The following is a 20,045-nucleotide window of genomic DNA, read 5'->3' as shown; positions in this document are numbered from 1 at the left end:
TGTGCATGGGGGCTGGCGTGTGGGTATCTGTGTGCATGGGGGCTGGCGTGTGTCTCTGTGTGTGTGCAGGTGACTCCCAGGGGACATGTGGGGACCCAGGCACCCCGTCGCAGGGCAGCAGGGAGGAGAGTAACTTCAGGATCCGCAGTAAAGTCCAGTTCAGCTGCTCTGAGGGTTACGAGCTGATTGGCTCTGCTGAGAGGATGTGCTTTCCCAACGCCACCTGGTCTGGAACACAGCCCTTCTGCAAACGTGAGACCACGCACACACACACACGCACACACACACACACACGCACACACACACACACACACACACACACACACACACACACACACACACACACACATGAGACCACACACACGCACACACACGCAAACGTGAGACCACACACACACACACACACACACACACACACACACACACACACACACACACACACACACATGAGACCACACACACGCACACACACGCAAACATGAGATCACACACTCGCACACACACGCAAACATGAGACCACACACACACACACACACACATGAGACCACACACACGCACACACACGCAAACGTGAGACCACACACACACACACACACACACACACACACACACACACACACACACACACACACACACATGAGACCACACACACGCACACACACGCAAACATGAGACCACACACTCGCACACACACGCAAACATGAGACCACACGCACGCACACACACGCAAACATGAGACCACACGCACGCACACACACGCAAACATGAGACCACACACGCACTAACACACACAGATACACACACAGAGAGACCTACACTGAGTATACCAAACATTAGGAACACCTTCCTAATATTGAGTTGCACCCCCTTCAGAACAGACCCAATTCGTCGGGGCATGGACTCTACAAGGTGTTGAACGCGTTCCACAGGGATGCCGGCCATGTTGACTCCAATGCTTCCCACAGTTGTGTCAAATTGTCTGGATGTCTTTTGGGTGGTGGACCATTCTTGATACACACAAGAAACTGTTGAGCGTGAAAACCCAGCAGTGTTGCAGTTCTTGACACAAACCGGTGCGCCTGGCACCTACTACCATACCCCGTTCAAAGGCACTTAAATATTTTGTCTTGCCCATTCACCCTATAATAATAATAATATAATACGCCATTTAGCAGACGCTTTTATCCAAAGCGACTTACAGTCATGCGTGCATACATTTTTGTGTATGGGTGGTCCCGGGGATCAAACCCACTACCTTGGCGTTACAAGTGCCGTGCTCTACCAGCTGAGCTACAGAGGACCACCCTCAATGGCACACATACACAATCCATGTCTCAATTGTCTCAAGGCTTAAAAATCCTGCTTTAAGCTGTCTCCTTCCCTTCCCGAGTGGCGTAGCGGTCTAAGGCACAGCATCTCAGTGCTAGAGGCGTCACTACAGACCCTGGTTCGATTCCAGGCTGTATCACAATCCGGCCGTGATTGGGAGTCCCATAGGGCGGCGCATAATTGGCCCAGCGTCGTCCGGGTTTGGCCGGGGTAGGCCGTCATTGTAAATAATAATTTGTTCTTAACTGACTTGCCTAGTTAAATAAACGTCAAATAAAAATCTACACTGATTGAAGTGGATTTAACAAGTGACATCAATAAGGGATCATAGCTTTCACCTGGTCAGTCTATGTCATGGAAAGAGCATGTTAATGTTTTGTACACTCATTCTCCCAACAAATATGGTCCTCTGAGTCCAACATGCGGCTGTACCATTTCATTTCTAGCCAGCGTATCTCATCGACACACCGTACCTATGCAGGGGTCCCTATAGCTAGCAGCATATTACACCCAGAATTAGATGAGACTGGTCTGGCCATCACACCAGGGGCACACAGGAACGTCTGGCCATCACACCAGGGGCACACAGGAACATTGGCCATCACACCAGGGGCACACAGGAACATTGGCCATCACACCAGGGGCACACAGGAACATTGGCCATCACACCAGGGGCACACAGGAACATTGGCCATCACACCAGGGGCACACAGGAACATTGGCCATCACACCAGGGGCACACAGGAACATTGGCCATCACACCAGGGGCACACAGGAACATTGGCCATCACACCAGGGGCACACAGGAACATTGGCTCCATCCTTGTTTGCTGAGGGAAGCATGTAGCTAGTCAAGTCTCCACACTGCTCTGCTACCCAATCCTCAGCTGTGCCCCAAATGGCACTCTATTCCCTATATAGTGTAGGGACGCGTCCCTCCACACCTCCGCTCTACGACATCCTGCTTCCCGGCACCAAGCTGGTACTAATGGTGTTGTTTTTCCTTTCATCTCCTCCTCTGCTCCCTCTGATCTACCACTGTGTAGAGACACTGCCTTACAAACATTCCCCACATTGTGCAGGGATCATTTCTGAAAGGAATTGAAAACAGGGAGCTTGGACTGAGCTGTAATTCAGGAGGTGTACTCAAAAGTGTCTCTTCACACTGAACGACTGAGAACGGTGTCAGTCAGTCACCCAGACACAACCCCAAATGGCCCAGGTGTCAGTCAGGCATCCAGACACAACCCCATAACCCCCCAGGTGTCAGTCAGGCATCCAGACACAACCCCATAACCCCCCAGGTGTCAGTCAGGCACCCAGACACAACCCCACAACCCCCCAGGTGTCAGTCAGGCACCCAGACACAACCCCACAACCCCCCAGGTGTCAGTCAGGCATCCAGACACAACCCCACAACCCCCCAGGTGTCAGTCAGGCACCCAGACACAACCCCACAACCCCCCAGGTGTCAGTCAGGCACCCAGACACAACCCCACAACCCCCAGGTGTCAGTCAGGCACCCAGACACAACCCCACAACCCCCCAGGTGTCAGTCAGGCATCCAGACACAACCCCATAACCCCCCAGGTGTCAGTCAGGCATCCAGACACAACCCCACAACCCCCCAGGTGTCAGTCAGGCACCCAGACACAACCCCATAACCCCCCAGGTGTCACTCCTTTGAACCACCCTATTCATCTCATCTCCAACGAGACAGGATAACATTAGAGTCGTCTCGAAACAGTGGCTTCGTGTTCTCCTTGTTCCCTCTGAGCTACTGCAGCTCTGTAGTTAAATAGATTTACAGATTGTTAACTTCTCAGACCCTGAGGGGGTTGCCAGGCAGCTTCTACACAAGGCTGACAGGGTACCTCTCTCTCTCTCTCCATCACGCTTTCTCTCTTTCAGGCCCTTCTCTATCTCAATCTCGCTTTCTCTTTCTCCCTATCTCTCTCCCTCCTTCTCTTTTTCTCAATCTCTCTTTTGTTCTCTTTCTCTATCGCTTTCACTCTCTCAGCCTTCTCAGCGTTGATCTAAGCCTTGTTCCATTTTAAATCCATCTGTTATACCTGAGCCTGTTGTATCTCTCTGTAAAATACATTTCACATTACTCAGCCCAACCCACCCTCACTTAGTGTGTTGTGAATTCTGTAATAAATATATTGTAATGCTATTAAAATTGTATCCCTGCCTTAATTCTGCCGGACCCCAGGAAGAGTAGCTGCTGCCTTGGCAGGAACTAATGGGGATCCATAATAAACCCCAGGAAGAGTAGCTGCTGCCTTGGCAGGAACTAACGGGGATCCTTAATAAACCCCAGGAAGAGTAGCTGCTGCCTTGGCAGGAACTAATGGGGATCCATAATAAACCCCAGGAAGAGTAGCTGCTGCCTTTGTAACGATCCCGGCAGTCTGAGTCGGGTCCTGTCTGGTGACTAGTTTTTCCTGTTCGTGATCTCCAGTTTCCCGAGGGTTCGGGAACGCTCCGGGGAGCTCTCTTGTTTTCCGCACCTGCATCCCATCAGCAATCTGCACACCTGGTCCTGATCATCACCCTTCTTAGGCTCTGGCCAAACATCCAGTTCCTGCCGGATCGTTAGCCATGAACAGTAGGTTTATCAGAGTATCAGTCCTAGAGCTTCTAGCGTTAGTTTTGTTGTTTTGTACCTTGTTGGTTTATTGTTGACTTACCTCCGTTTTTGTTCCATCTCCAGTCACTCGTCCGGAACCCTCACCCCTACCTCTGCCTGATGGTCGGCGGCTGCCGAGCCATCATTGGACCAACACCTGCACCCTCAACAACTCATCCACGCCGCCCCGCTCTGTTCCCTGGATTATCCTGCACCTTTTTTTGAATCTGTAATAAACCCTCACCTTCGTTCAACTCTCCTTGTCCTGGTCTGCTTCTGGGTTCTGTCTGAGGGAACCGTGACAGAACGATCCGGCCAGTAATGAACCCAGCGGACCTGGACTCTGTTCGCCATGCCATTACCCATCAGGAGAAGATGTTGGGCCATCATAGCACGGTACTACAGGAGATCGCGTTGTCAGTTCGAACCTTTCTACCGGTCTGACGGAGGTCCAGAACCAACGCAAGTTTCCGGTGGAGGATCCACTACCGGTTTCACCCATCTCGCCTGCCGCTTCTGGAGCTGTGTCCTTCCGTGAGCCCGAGGTTCCGACGCCGGATAGATATGAGGGGGGAGCTGGGAAGATGCCGTTCCTTCCTTATGCAGTGTGGATTAGTGTTCGATCTACAGCCCTACTCTTATGCCACAGACAAGGCTAGGATAGCCTTTGTGATTGCGTTGCTGCGTGGTCGAGCGCTGGAGTGGGCTTCAGCCGTTTGGGAACGACAAGACCCCTGCATGGCTTCATACCAGGGGTTCACGGCCGAGATGAGGAAGCTCTTCGACCATTCCGTCCGAGGGAGGGACGCAGCTAGGCGCCTGTTTTCGCTTCACCAAGGAACTCGCAGCGTGGCCGACTTCGTGATCGAGTTCAAGACGTTGGCGGTGGAGAGTGGGTGGAACGAGGAGTCTCTGCAAGCGGCCTTTTACCAGGGTCTGTCGGAGCAGCTCAAGGATGAGTTGATCTCCTATCCGGAGCCTAGTGACCTGGACAGCTTGGTAGCCTTGTCTATTCGGGTGGATAATCGAGTCCGAGAGCGAAGGAGGGAGAAGCAATGGGGTCCGTCCCAATCGATCAGCTTCTCAGTTCCCAGTCGGGTCGGGTGGTGGACCAGAACACGTCGATCATTCTCCACCACAATGGATTAGTGGAGAGGTCCTCTCTCCCGATTCTGAACCCATGCAAGTGGGGGCGGCACGGGTTAACCAAGGAGGAGCGTCAACATAGACGTAAGACCAACTGCTGCCTCTACTGTGGTAGCTCGGGACATTACATCTCCACTTGTTCCCGGCGGTCGTCAAACTGCCCGGCTCGCTAAAGTTGGGAGGACTTTTAGCGAGCCAGTTTCAACCTCTCAGTACCTCTGTCAGACCCCGTTTCCCGGCTACCCTTGTGAACAGGAATCAGAGCTTAGCGCTTAACGCTTTTATCGATTCAGGTGCCGATGGAAGCTTTCTTGATGCCGAGTTGGTGGAACAGCTGGGGCTTTCCAAGGAGCAATTGCCGGAAGCCATTGAAGCGACCACTCTGAACGGCAGTAGTCTGGCACGTATCACGATGAGGACTGAACCGGTTAAGATGCGGTTGTCGGGGAATCATTCTGAGATGATTTCATTCTTCATTCTGCCGTCTTCCCATGTTCCTCTGGTCCTTGGATACCCCTGGCTGAAGGAACACAATCCCACGTTCGATTGGGTGACGGGCAAGGTAACGAAGTTGGAGCCTTGATTGTCATGCTAACTGTCTCAAGACTGCCTGCCCCCATTCGGTTCCCAGTCAGGTGATTGAGGCTAAACCCCCAGATTTGTCCCTGGTTCCCGAGACATATCACGATTTGGGGGAAGTTTTCAGTAAGCAGAAGGCTCTGTCACTCCCTCCCCACCGACCATATGATTGTGCCATCAACCTGGTTCCTGGAGCTGTCTACCCCAAGGGAAGGTTATACAGTATCTCCCGACCTGAACGTGAGGCGTTGGAGACCTACATCAAGGAGTCCCTAGCTGCTGGTCTCGTTCGGCCCTCGTCATCACCCCTGGGGGCAGGATTCTTCTTTGTGGGTAAGAAGGATGGCTCTCTTCGACCGTGTATTGATTATCGGGGGTTGAATGACATCACGGTCAAGAACAAGTATCCCCTGCCCTTGATGAGTTCTGCCTTCGACTCCTTACAGGGTGCTACGGTGTTCACCAAGCTAGACCTACGCAATGCGTATCACCTGGTCCGGATCAGAGAGGGGGACGAGTGGTTGACGGGTTTCAATACACCGATGGGTCACTTGAGTATCAGGTGATGCCGTTTGGACTGACCAATGCTCCAGCGGTATTCCAGAGTATGGTGAACGACGTCCTGAGAGATATGATCGGTCTCTTTGTGTTTGTTTACCTGGATGACATTCTGATCTTCTCGAAGGAACCTTCCGACCACGTCCAGCATGTCCGGCAGGTTCTGCAGCGATTGTTGGAGAATCGCCTGTTCGTGAAGGCCGAGAAGTGCGAGTTTCACGCCCACACGACATCCTTTCTCGGGTACATCATCTCCAGGGGAGAGATTAGGATGGACCAGGAGAAGGTTAGAGCGGTTCTGGAATGGGCCCAGCCCGGTACGAGATTGCAGCTCCAGAGATTTTTGGGGTTTGCGAATTTCTACCGCAGATTCATCCGGGATTACAGCCGTGGTGGCCGCTCCGTTAACTGCCTTGACTTCCAGTATCAGGACCTTCAAGTGGAATCCGGAGGCGGATCGAGCGTTTCTGGATTTGAAGAGGCGATTCACCAACGCACCGATTCTCTCTCAACCGGACACGGCCCGTCAGTTCGTCGTTGAAGTGGACGCGTCTGATGTGGGAGTTGGCGCCATCCTGTCGCAGCGATGCTCCACGGACAGTAAACTCCATCCCTGCGCCTACTACTCTCGTCGCCTTTCGCCTGCGGAGAGGAATTACGATGTGGGTAACCGGGAGCTTCTCGCGGTGAAACTTGCCTTGGAGGAGTGGCGCCACTGGTTGGAGGGGGCGGAGCAACCGTTTATTGTCTGGACTGACCACAAGAATCTTGCTTACGTGCAATCGGCTAAACGTCTCAACTCCCCGTCAGGCCAGGTGGGCGTTGTTTTTCGGACGATTCAAGTTTGCCCCCTGACGTTCCGACCTGGATCTAAGAACGGCAAGGCGGACGCCTTGTCCCGGATGTTCTCCAAGACGGAGGAGAGTGGGTCCAAGACCGAGACAATCCTCCCCGGAACTGCGTCGTGGGAGCAGTTATGTGGAAGATTGAGGAGGAGGTGCTGGCGGCCCTTCGGACTCAGCCCGGTCCCGGTAACGGTCCACCCGGTCGGTTGTTTGTGCCTGAGTCGGTTCGTCCTGCTGTCCTCAAATGGTCCCACGCCAGCAAGATGGCTTGTCACCCTGGCGTGGCTCGGACAATGGCGTTTCTTCGCAGACGCTTTTTGGTGGCCTGCCATGGCCGAGGATACTCGGGGTTTTGTTGCTGCCTGTCCAGTGTGTGCGCAGAATAAGAGTACCAATCGGCCCAGCTCTGGACTACTTCACCCCCCTTCCTATTCCCCGGCGACCATGGTCGCATCTGGCCCTGGACTTCGTCACTGGGTTGCCCGCTTCTGAGGGGAACACGGTCGTTCTGACTATCGTGGACAGATTCAGCAAGTTCGCCCACTTTGTGCCAATTGCCAAGCTTCCCTCTGCCTCGGAGACGTCCGAGATCCTGGTTAGGGAGGTTTTCAGGGTCCACGGTTTGCCCAGTGATATCGTTTCCGACCGTGGCCCTCAGTTTACCTCTGCTGTCTGGAAGTCCTTCTGTTTGGCCATTGGAGCTACAGTCAGTCTCACCTCTGGTTTTCACCCCCCAATCCAATGGTCAGGCGGAGAGAGCCAACCAGAAGATGGAATCCACGCTACGCTGTCTGGTCTCTTCCAACCCCACCTCCTGGGTCTCTCAGTTGCCTTGGGTTGAGTATGCCCACAATACTCTCCCTACATCTGCCACTGGGATGTCTCCCTTCCAGTGCCTGTATGGCTACCAACCTCCCTTGTTCCCTTCTCAGGAGAAGGAGCTCTCAGTGCCTTCTGTTCAGGCCCATATTCGTCGTTGCCACCGGACCTGGCATCGGGCCAGAAAGGCACTCCTTAGAGTTTCGGACCGGTATCAGCTCCAGGCGAATCGTCGCCGGATCCCCGCTCCCACCTACACCATCGGAGATAGGGTCTGGTTGGCCACACGGGATCTTCCTTTACGGACTGAGTCTAGGAAGTTGTTACCGAGTTCATTGGTCCGTTTGTGGTGGAGAAGGTGATCAATCCAGTGGCAGTTCGACTCAAACTACCGAGGACGCTCAGAGTCCATCCCACCTTTCATGTCTCCTGCCTCAAGCCTGTCTTCCTCAGTCCTCTGTTGCCTCCTCCGCCTCCTCCTCCTCCTCCTCGGATGATCGGAGGTGGTCCTGCCTACACGGTGCGTCGCATCATGGATTCCAGACGGCGGGGCCGGGGTTTCCAGTATCTCGTGGACTGGGAGGGGTATGGTCCTGAAGAGAGGAGTTGGATTCCGCGGCGACAGGTCCTAGATGCTGACCTCATCAGTGATTTCTACCGCCTCCATCCTGGCGCTCCGGGAGGTCCGCCCGGTGGCGTTCGTCGGAGGGGTACTGTAACGATCCCGGCAGTCTGAGTCGGGTCCTGTCTGGTGACTAGTTTTTCCTGTTCGTGATCTCCAGTTTCCCGAGGGTTCGGGAACGCTCCGGGGAGCTCTCTTGTTTTCCGCACCTGCATCCCATCAGCAATCTGCACACCTGGTCCTGATCATCACCCTTCTTAGGCTCTGGCCAAACATCCAGTTCCTGCCGGATCGTTAGCCATGAACAGTAGGTTTATCAGAGTATCAGTCCTAGAGCTTCTAGCGTTAGTTTTGTTGTTTTGTACCTTGTTGGTTTATTGTTGACTTACCTCCGTTTTTGTTCCATCTCCAGTCACTCGTCCGGAACCCTCACCCTACCTCTGCCTGATGGTCGGCGGCTGCCGAGCCATCATTGGACCAACACCTGCACCCTCAACAACTCATCCACGCCGCCCGCTCTGTTCCCTGGATTATCCTGCACCTTTTTTGAATCTGTAATAAACCCTCACCTTCGTTCAACTCTCCTTGTCCTGGTCTGCTTCTGGGTTCTGTCTGAGGGAACCGTGACAGCCTTGGCAGGAACTAATGGGGATCCATAATAAACCCCAGGAAGAGTAGCTGCTGCCTTGGCAGGAACTAATGGGGATCCATAATAAACCCCAGGAAGAGTAGCTGCTGCCTTGGCAGCTACTCTTCCATAGCTCTTGACAGCCAATCCTGGACATTGTATAAATCCATGTCCGAGATCCCTACAACAATGGCTGCACTATCGTTCTACTCTTACCTAGATGCTAGCCGTCTCTCTCAACACTCTTGTAAACAGCTTTTAAGTACTTATATCTGACTGTTATTAAGCTGGATCTGAGTGGATGCTATGGGGATGGAGTACGGGAGTTGTGAAAGGGGCAGTGATGATTTCATGAAAAGTACAAATACTGTACTTAGCATTGGCATACAGTATCAGTTCATATCAATTCATTCTTGATTTAAAGTGCATTTAAATCATCCAAAACGCTTACAGTAAGATAGACACAGTCTTTATTAAAGATGATCCTATAGATGCTCCAATCTAAGCAATATATATACAGTGCATTCGGAAAGTATTCAGACCCCTTGACTTTTTCCACATTTTGTTACGTTACAGCCTTATTCTAAAATGTATACAATTCTTTCTTTCCCTCATCAATCTACACACAATACCCCATAATGACAAAGCAAAAACAGGTTTTTAGAAATGTTTGCAAATGTTTCTTTTTATTTTTATACAACGGAAATATCACATTTACATAAGTATTCAGACCCTTTACTCAGTACTTTGTTGAAGCACCTTTAGTCTTCCTGGGTATGACGCTACAAGCTTGGCACCCCTGTATTTGGGGAGTTTCTCCCATTCTTCTCTGCAGATCCACTCAAGTTCTGTCAGGTTGGATGGGAAGCGTCGCTACACAGCTATTTTCAGGTCTCTCCAGAGATGTTTGATCGGGTTCAAGTCCGGGCTCTGGCCACTCAAAGACATTCAGAGACTTGTCCCGAAGCCACTCCTGCGTTGTCTTGGCTATGTGCTTAGGGTCGTAGTCCTGTTGGAAGACGAACCTTCACCCCAGTCTGGAGCAGGTTTCATCAAGGATCTCTCTGTACTTTGCTCCATTCATCTTTCCCTCAATACTGACTAGTCTCACAATCCCTGCCGCTGAAAAACATCCCCACAACATGATGCTGCCACCACCATGTTTCACCGTAGGGATGGTGCTAGGTTTCCTCCAGACATGACGCTTGGCATTCAAGCCAAAGAGTTCAATCTTGGTTTCATCAGACCAGATAATGTTTTTTATCATGGTCTGAGAGTCCTTTAGGTGCCTTTTGGCAAAGTCCAAGCGGGCTGTCATGTGTCTTTTACTGAGGAGTGGCTTCCTTCTGGCCACTACCATAAAGGCCTGATTTAATGGAGTGCTGCAGAGATGGTTGTCCTTCTGGAAGGTTCTTCAATCTCCACAAAGGAACTCTGGAGCTCTGTCAGAGTGACCATCGGGTTCTTGGTGACCTCCCTGACCAAGGTCCTTCTCCCCCGAATGCTCAGTTTGGCCGAGTGGCCAGCTCTAGGAAGAGTTTTGGTGGTTCCAAACTTCTTCCATTTACGAATGATGGAGGCCACTGTGTTCTTGGGGACCTTCAATGCTGCAGAAATGTTTTTGTACCCTTCCCCAGATCTGTGCCTTAACACAATCCTGTCTCGCAGCTCTAGGGACAATTCCTTTGACCTCGTGGCTTGGTTTTTGCTCTGACATGCACTGTCAACTATGGGACCTTATATAGACAGGTGTGTGCCTTTCCAAATCTTGTCCAATCAATTGAATTTACCACAGGTGGACTCCAATCAAGTTGTAGAAACATCTCAAGGATGATCAATGGAAACAGGATGCACCTGAGCTCAATTTCGAGTCTCATAGCAAAGGGTATTTCTGTTTTTTATTTTCATAAATTTGGAAAAATTTATAAAACCTGTTTTCACTTTGTCATTATGGGGTATTGTGTGTAGATTGACGAAGAAAAAATGTGTTTTAATCAATTTTAGAATAATGCTGTAATGTAACAAAATGTGTAAAAAGGGAAGGGGTCTGAATACTTTAGAATGCTCTGTTATTGTAATATACACTAAGTATACCAAACATTAGGAACACCTTCCTAATATTGAGTGGCAAACCGGTGCGCCTGACACCTACTACCGTACCCCATTCAAAGGCACTTCAATATTTTGTCTGGCCCATTCACCCTCTGAATGGTACACATACACAATCCATGTCTCAGTTGTCTCAAGGATAAAAAATCCTTCCTCAACCTGTCTCCTCCCCTTCATTTACACTGATTGAAGTGGATTGAACAAGTGACATCAATAAGGGATCATAGCTTTCACCTAGTCAGTGTGTGTCATGGAAAGTGTTCTTAATGTTTTGTATACTCAGTGTACTAGTATGTGATGAAACAACTTCACAAGTATTTTTGAATTATCACATAAAACCAATCATTCAATCAAACTCTATCTGCCCCTTCTCTCTCTCTCCAGCGGTGCAGTGTGGGAACCCGGGGTCCCCCAGTAACGGCCGTGTGTCCCGGCTTGACGGCACCACCTACTCTCACTCCGTCACCTACTCCTGTATGGACGGCTACCTGCTGACAGGCTCCACCACACGTCAGTGTCTAGCCAACGCCACCTGGTCTGGCACTGCCCCCAACTGCACCAGTAAGTCTTCATAAACCAACCTCACTGCACCCAACTGCACCAGAAAGTCTTCATAAACCAACCTCACTGCCCCCAACTGCACCAGTAAGTCTTCATAAACCAATCTCACTTCACCGAACTGCACCAGTAAGTCTTCATAAACCAACCTCGCTGCACCCAACTGCACCAGTAAGTCTTCATAAACCAACCTCGCTGCACCCAGCTGCACCAGTAAGTCTTCATAAACTAACCTCGCTGCACCCAACTGCACCAGTAAGTCTTCATCAACCAACCTCACTGCCCCCAACTGCACCAGTAGGTCTTCATAAACCAACCTCACTGCCCCCAACTGCACCAGTAAGTCTTCATCAACCAACCTCACTGCCCCAACTGCACCAGTACGTCTTCATAAACCAACCTCACTGCCCCCAACTGCACCAGTAAGTCTTCATCAACCAACCTCACTGCCCCAACTGCACCAGTACGTCTTCATAAACCAACCTCACTGCCCCCAACTGCACCAGTAAGTCTTCATAAACCAACCTCACTGCCCCCAACTGCACCAGTAAGTCTTCATAAACCAACCTCGCTGCACCCAACTGCACCAGTAAGTGGGATCAGGAACCTACCTCATTTCTGGGCCCATATTCATAAAGCATCTCATAGTAGGAGTGCTGATCTAGGATCCATATCATCTCATTCATTATGACCTCAAAGGCAAAACTCATCCTAGATCAGCAAATGTATAAATGAGGGCCCTGGACTTACCCGTTGTGCTAATGAACAGGGACGTTTGAAAATTCCTACTGATAACACCATAAGATTTTTTTGACGATTTTAGTATAGATAGAGTAGATATCACTTAGCTAAATGTAAGCAGATGTATTTCTATGTTCGATTATGGTCTTTCGTTTTCATATCTGTGACCTAAATTGACATGTGATACAACGTCATAGATGGGGGATGGGTTAAACTAGTGGGCTGAGGCTAAAGACAGGCTGTGTTGACCAGGACCCATAGGGCTGTGGTCAAAGGTAGTGTACTATATAGGGAATAGGGTGCCATTTGGAACTCTTCCAGAGTCTTTAATCTCGCATCCTCTTGTCATGACATTTCAAGACGTTGCTCCTCTCATCTAAGAAGGGCGGGTTGTTTTATAACTGGAATTGTCCAGGCAGTGTGAGACAAGGATCCAAGAGGAGAGACACTTTAAGGTAGCCTTCTGGTTAAAGATTGAGACAGAGAGAGAAGGGGTCTCACACATACACACAAAGGCATATACAGACGCACACAGACACACGCACACGAACAGTGACTGGTGGGTTGAGACAGAGAGAGGAGAGGTCAGAAGAGCCCTTTGCCCCTGCTCCAGCAAGATAAGGAAATCAATCCCTCTGTGCCTCTCTGTTACCTTGTGTATATTACCATACCCTCCTCAGCTCTTCCCTCTTCTTCAGCTCCTTCTCAGTTGAGAAGACAACGCCAGGGAGTCAATCTGATTTAAATCTAGGCCCAGGAGAGGGAGAGGGAGAGGGAGAGGGAGAGGGAGAGGGAGAGGGAGAGGGAGAGGGAGCGAGCGAGAGAGAGAGAGAGAGATTAGCAGGTAATGTTCTGAGAACCATATGTTTCTTAGAGCTTGATGAGTGTGGTTGTCCTAAGGATATTTTGCATATAACTTTCTGGGAAAGGTGCAGTATAGTTGCTTGGCTTTGGAACATTCTCAGCACATTTAAGGATTTTGACAAAAAAAATTATTGGTATTTCATTACAGAATGTTTCCTGAAAGTTCAAACATGGTTACATTTCATTTCAATTTTGGTAATGTTCTAAGAATGTTCTCCAATTGGTTTGACATTGGGAATGTTCACAAGTAGTTCAGAGAATGTTAAGAAACAATGTTGTTCTGTGGGAATGTCAGTACTTCAGCATAATGTTTCCTGCAGGTTTCCTCATGGTTCTAAAGTCATATTTTCAAGTTGTTCTGAGAACATTAATACAACTTTCCATAAAAACCACAAGAAAACTGTAGTAACGTTCAGAGAACGTTCTAAGAATGTTGTTTAAAAACATATACATTCCGATCTCAGCATCAGCAAAACTCTGTCTATTCTCTATCTTGTTAAGTGTGTTGGCCGCGCCCAATAATTGGCCACACCTGACCTTAATGAGTGCTTGTTCCTTTTGAAATGAGGTCTGTTTGAATAGATTAAAATGAACAGCTTTGTATGAGTTAAAAAAAACATGGCATGCTAGCTCCATCCTGGTGGCGCAGTGGACTAATTCCATGGATAGAGAACAGATTATAGATTTGAATCTTTAAGGAAGTTATTTAAAAGCTCCAAATAACCTATCATTTCCGTTCTCAGAGCGTTCAATGAACCAGAGTAAAACGTTCTCAGAACCTCCCTGCAACCTAAAAATAAACGTTCCCAGAACAGTCAGAATGTTCGCTTCTCTTCTCAGAATGTTAAAAAACCTTCAGTTTTACCGGTCAGGAAATGTATGGGTTCGTTCCCACAACCAATGTGAAATGAAAAACATATATATATATATTTTTTTTTGTCATTTAGCAGACGCTCTTATCCAGAGCGACTTACATAATTTTTTTATTTTTCATACTGGCCCCCCGTGGGAATATGTTCCCACCACTTCCAAGGAACCAAATGTGCTAGCTGGGAGAGAAAGAGACAGAGACAGAGAGACAGAGAGACTTACTCCACTTCAGGTAGATAATTCCTCTCTACCTCACCTGGTATTTCAGATTCAGTTCATTCAGAAATGGACTGCCAGATCTATAAACTACTGCCTGCCTGTCTCCACATCACCACTAGACAGAAGTTATAGACCACACTCGTTCCTCCAGGCCAGGTTCATTGCCTTTGATCGTATGCCTCTTCGTGCCCAAATATGCTTAAACAGGCCGAATGCTTTGCCTGCAGCGTTTCAGAGAGACCTTGGTGTGTGTCACAAATGACACCCTATTACCTATATAGTCTCAGGTCTCTGCTCAAAAGTAGTGCACTACATAGGGAATAGGGTGTCATTTGGGACGCATCCCTTGCCTGTGGCATGTTTAACTAGTACTGATTGATGCGTCTTTACATGTGTTTATTGAGCAGGCTGAGAAGGGTGATGCATGGTTTCTATCCAGGGCTGGATATACATTAGCATTTTGGTCGAGACATTTTCCATGCCACCTAGATATGTTTACGAGCTTAACCCTCCGATGATTGATTCCCGAAGTGTCGTTCTCACGTTTTTCCCTAAAAGACACAACATGTATGGAAAACTGGAATTCCAGTACTTCTGGGGTTTGTAGTTGTCAGTCGCGGTGATCACAGAACTACTAACGTGTTTCCTTTTCATCTGAATTCCCAGGTAGACTGTAAACATTCTATTTTCTGCTCTCTACTTTCCACCCCTTCCTCCACAGAACGGAAAGGAATTATAGTTGTGAGAGATTGACAGAATTGATTATGGAAGTTAAACCCAGGAGACCCCCGTATGAGAACACAGCTCACAGCTATTGATTTCCCCCGTGATAGTGAGATCTATCATTTTGTAATATATGAGGCGAGGGGGGTATCTCGCCCAGTGGAGATATCTCTGGGTAGTTTCAGATGATTTGTAGATCAGGTTTCCCACCGATTGTTGTCACAGCCCCAGTCACATCTCACGCCAGACCCACAATGGGGCCTAAATTGCACTTCAACCGCCGTCATAGATCTCCACCTCTACCACACAAAAGAGCCAGAAAACCAACTAAGTGTCTGGACTGGGGATGGCTTCTTTGTTATGTGTGTACAGAGAGGGAAAAAAGTATTTGATCCCCTGCTGATTTTGTACGTTTGCCCACTGACAAAGACATGATCAGTCTATAATTTTAATGGTAGGTTTATTTGAACAGTGAGAGACAGAATAACAACAAAAAAATCCAGAAAAACGCAAAAATTGTATCAATTGATTTGCATTTTAATGAGGGAAATAAGTATTTGACCCCCTCTGCAAAACATGACTTAGTACTTGGTGGTAAAACCCTTGTTGGCAATCACAGAGGTCAGACGTTTCTTGTAGTTGGCCACCAGGTTTGCACACATCTCAGGAGGGATTTTGTCCCACTCCTCTTTGCAGATCTTCTCCAAGTCATTAAGGTTTCGAGCCTGATGTTTGGCAACTCGAACCTTCAGCTCCCTCCACAGATTTTCTTTGGGATTAAGGTCTGGAGACTGGCTAGGCCACTCCAGGACCTTAATGTGCTTCTTCTTGAGCCACTCCTTTGTTGCCTTGGCCGTGTGTTTGGGTCATTGTCATGCTGGAATAACCATCCACAACCCATTTTCAATGCCCTGGCTGAGGGAAGGAGGTTCTCACCCAAGATTTGACGGTACATGGCCCCGTTTATCGTCCCTTTGATGCGGTGAAGTTGTCCTGTCCCCTTAGCAGAAAAACACCCGCAAAGCATGATGTTTCCACCTCCATGTTTGACGGTGGGGATGGTGTTCTTGGGGTCATAGGCAGCATTCCTCCTCCTCCAAACACGGCGAGTTGAGTTGATGCCAAAGAGCTCAATTTTGGTCTCATCTGACCACAACACTTTTACCCAGTTCTCCTCTGAATCATTCAGATGTTCATTGGCAAACTTCAGACGGGCCTGTATATGTGCTTTCTTGAGCAGGGGGACCTTGCAGGCGCTGCAGGATTTCAGTCCTTCACGGCGTAGTGTGTTACCAATTGTTTTCTTGGTGACTATGGTCCCAGCTGCCTTGAGATCATTGACAAGATCCTCCCGTGTAGTTCTGGGCTGATTCCTCACCGTTCTCATGATCATTGCAACTCCACGAGTTGAGATCTTGCATGGAGCCCCAGGCCGAGGGAGATTGACAGTTCTTTTGTGTTTCTTCCATTTGCGAATAATCGCACCAACTGTTGTCACCTTCTCACCAAGCTGCTTGGCGATGGTCTTGTAGCCCATTCCAGCCTTGTGTAGGTCTACAAACTTGTCCCTGACATCCTTGGAGAGCTCTTTGGTCTTGGCCATGGTGGAGAGTTTGGAATCTGATTGATTGATTGCTTCTGTGGACAGGTGTCTTTTATACAGGTAACAAGCTGAGATTAGGAGCACTCCTAATCTCAGCTCGTTACCTGTATAAAAGACACCTGGGAGCCAGAAATCTTTCTGATTGAGAGGGGGTCAAATACTTATTTCCCTCATTAAAATGCAAATCAATTTATAACATTTTTGACATGCGTTTTTCTGGATTTTTTTGTTGTTATTCTGTCTCTCACTGTTCAAATAAACCTACCATTAAAATTATAGACTGATCATTTCTTTGTCAGTGGGCAAACGTACAAAATCAGCAGGGGATCAAATACTTTTTTCCCTCACTGTATTTGTTTGTTGTAACAGAGTACACTGTGTCACTGAGTCACTCTTTTGGCCCCTTCCTTCCTTCCTTCCTTCCTTCCTTCCTTCCTTCCTTCCTTCCTTCCTTCCTTCCTTCCTTCCTTCCTTCCTTCCTTCCTTCCTTCCTTCCTTCCTTCCTTCCTTCCTTCCTTCCTTCCTTCCTTCCCCTCCCTCCCTACTGCCCTCCCTCCCTTCACCTCCCTCCCTCCCTCCTTCCTTCCCCTCCCTCCCTACTGCCCTCCCTCCCTTCACCTCCCTCCCTCCCTCCCTCCCTCCTTCTTCTCGCCTAATCACAGTGATCAACTGTGGCGACCCTGGGGTTCCAGCCAATGGGATGAGGTATGGAGAGGACTTTGATATTGGTCAGAACATCACATTCCTGTGTGCGCCGGGATACACCATGGAGGCCGACAGCTCGGCCATACGCACCTGCACCTCCAACGGCACCTGGAGTGGCATCATGGCATCCTGCCAAGGTGAGACCTAGCAACACATGTATAGCATGATGTACTTCATTACCTATAATACTCTGTGGAACATATCTAATAACATTTTGGCATCATGGCATCTTTCAAAGGTAGGGTCCAGCAACACTTATGAGCCTTTGTTTGGTTGGTTTGTTCCCCTGACTACTTCATTTTGAGTGTTTGAATATGTGTATCTACACTTTAGAATATATTTCAATGAGCCAAGTCTTAGGGAGTATCTAATCAATGTTCCCATTGTCCAAAAAAGAGATGTCTTGGCTTGTCTTCCTTATGGAATCACCACCAGTTTCAATACAGATTGTTATAGCTTATTCACAGTAACACTGCGCACCTCCTGCTTTCCACACTGTTGCCCTTAGCAACAGTAGCCCATATATCATTGTGTCCTGTTAGCTGTCACAGTGATAAAAGGGTTTAAATAAAGCATAGCAGTGTGCTTTGGTTTGTTATTGTAGGACCAACATCCTGTTTTGTTGTTGTTGTTGTTGTTGTTATTGTTAGGCAGAAAAGGTTTATCTTCTTCATAAAAAGCTTTCTCAACATGCATAAAATGCAGCTTCTTACGATTATCTTGGACCAATTACAATCAACACAGATATCTCCATCCATTTGTACAGGTTTTAGTTTCATCTCTTGGCTGTGTGAAAGTGTGTTGTTGTGCATTCATATGGAACAGCTGCAGAGTGATATCTTGGTAGATGGCGCCGGAGGAGAAGGCTGACGTTTTACGGGCTCCTAACCAATTGTGTGTTTTTTCGCGTTATTTGTAACTTATTTTGTACATAATGTTTCTGCCACTGTCTCTTATGACCGAAAAGAGCTTCTGGATATCAGGACAGCGATTATATACCTCGTAATGGACGAAGATGTATTCTTTAGCGAGTCGGACGCGAAGGATTTACTTCAGACACCCGACAAGGCCCAAATCCCATTCATTCGCAGGAGAAAGAGACGGAGATATCGGGGACGTAGGTCGGGGTGCCTTGTAAGGATCCGATGGCGAGTGGATAATCTGACTCTACCATCAGTCCTATTAGCCAACGTACAATCATTGGATAACAAAATGGACTAGCTAAGATCACGAATATCCTACCAACGGAACATTAAAAACTGTAATATCTTATGTTTCAACAAGTCATGGCTGAACGACGACATGGATAACATATAGGGTTTATGCTGCATCGGTAAGATAGAACAGCCGCCTCCGGTAAGACAAGGGGTGGCGCTGTGCATATATTTGTAAACAACAGCTGGTGCACAAAATCTAATATTAAGGAAGTCTCTAGGTATCTCATGAGAAGCTGTAGACCACACTATTTACCAAGAGAGGTTTCATCTGTATTTACCACCACAAACCGATGATGGCACTAAGACCGCACTCAATGAGCTGTATAAGGCCATAAGCAAAATGCTCATCCAGAGGCGGCGCTCCTAGTGGCCGGGAATTTAATGCAGGGAAACTTAAATATGTTTTACCTAATGTTAAATGTGCAACCAGAGGAAAAAAAACTCTAGACCAACTTTACTCCACAAACAGAGACGTGTACAAAGCTCTCCCTCACCCTCCATTTGGCAAATCTGACCATAATTATATCCTCCTGATTCATGCTTACAAGCAAAAACTAAAGCAGGAAGCACCAGTGACTCGGTCAATAAAGAAGTGGTCAGATGACGCAGATGCTAAGCTACAGGACTGTCTTGCTAGCACAGACTGGAATATGTTCTGGGACTCTTTCGATGGCATTGAGGAGTACACCACATCAGTCACTGGCTTCATCAATAAGTGCATTGATGACGTCGTCCCCACAGTGACCGTACGTACATACCCCAACCAGAAGCCATGGAATACAGGCAACATCCGCAATGAGCTAAAGGGTAGAGCTTCCGCTTTCAAGGAGCGGGACTCTAACCAGGACGCTTATAAGAAATCCCGCTATGCCCTCTGACGAACCATCAAACAGGCAAAGCGTCAATACAGGACCAAGATTAAATCATCCTACACTGGCTCCGACGCTCGTCGGATGTGGCAGGGCTTGAAAACTATTACAGACTACAAAGGGAAGCACAGCCGCGAACTGCCCAGTGACACGAGCCTACCAGATGAGCTAAATTACTTCTATGCTTGCTTCGAGGCAAGCAACACTGAAGCATGCATGAGAGCATCAGCTGTTCAGGACAACTGTGTGATCACGCTCTACAGAGTCGATGTGAGTAAGACCTTTAAACAGGTCACCATTTACAAAGACGGATTACCAGGACGTGTACTGCGAGCATGCACTGACCAACTTGCAAGTGTCTTCACTGATATTTTCAACCTGTCCCTGACTGAGTCTGTAATCCCAACAT

General features: G+C 48.5%; 1 protein-coding gene across 1 annotated transcript in view; it reads left to right on the top strand.

The window, feature by feature from the left end:
- Positions 1-20,045, top strand: part of LOC121586782 (CUB and sushi domain-containing protein 3) — a 759,103-nt gene that overhangs the window by 676,050 nt on the left and 63,008 nt on the right. Inside the window, exons 57-59 of the mRNA XM_041903753.2 lie at positions 70-252; positions 11,652-11,828; positions 17,508-17,687. Coding sequence (XP_041759687.2) covers positions 70-252; positions 11,652-11,828; positions 17,508-17,687 — 540 coding nt within the window. The remainder of the gene's footprint in view (positions 1-69; positions 253-11,651; positions 11,829-17,507; positions 17,688-20,045) is intronic.

Source organism: Coregonus clupeaformis, chromosome 17 (genome assembly GCF_020615455.1).
Source record: "Coregonus clupeaformis isolate EN_2021a chromosome 17, ASM2061545v1, whole genome shotgun sequence".
Taxonomy (NCBI): Eukaryota; Metazoa; Chordata; class Actinopteri; order Salmoniformes; family Salmonidae; genus Coregonus; species Coregonus clupeaformis.
Note: the sequence above shows the minus strand (reverse complement) of the source record. Positions and strands in the feature narration are given on the sequence as shown.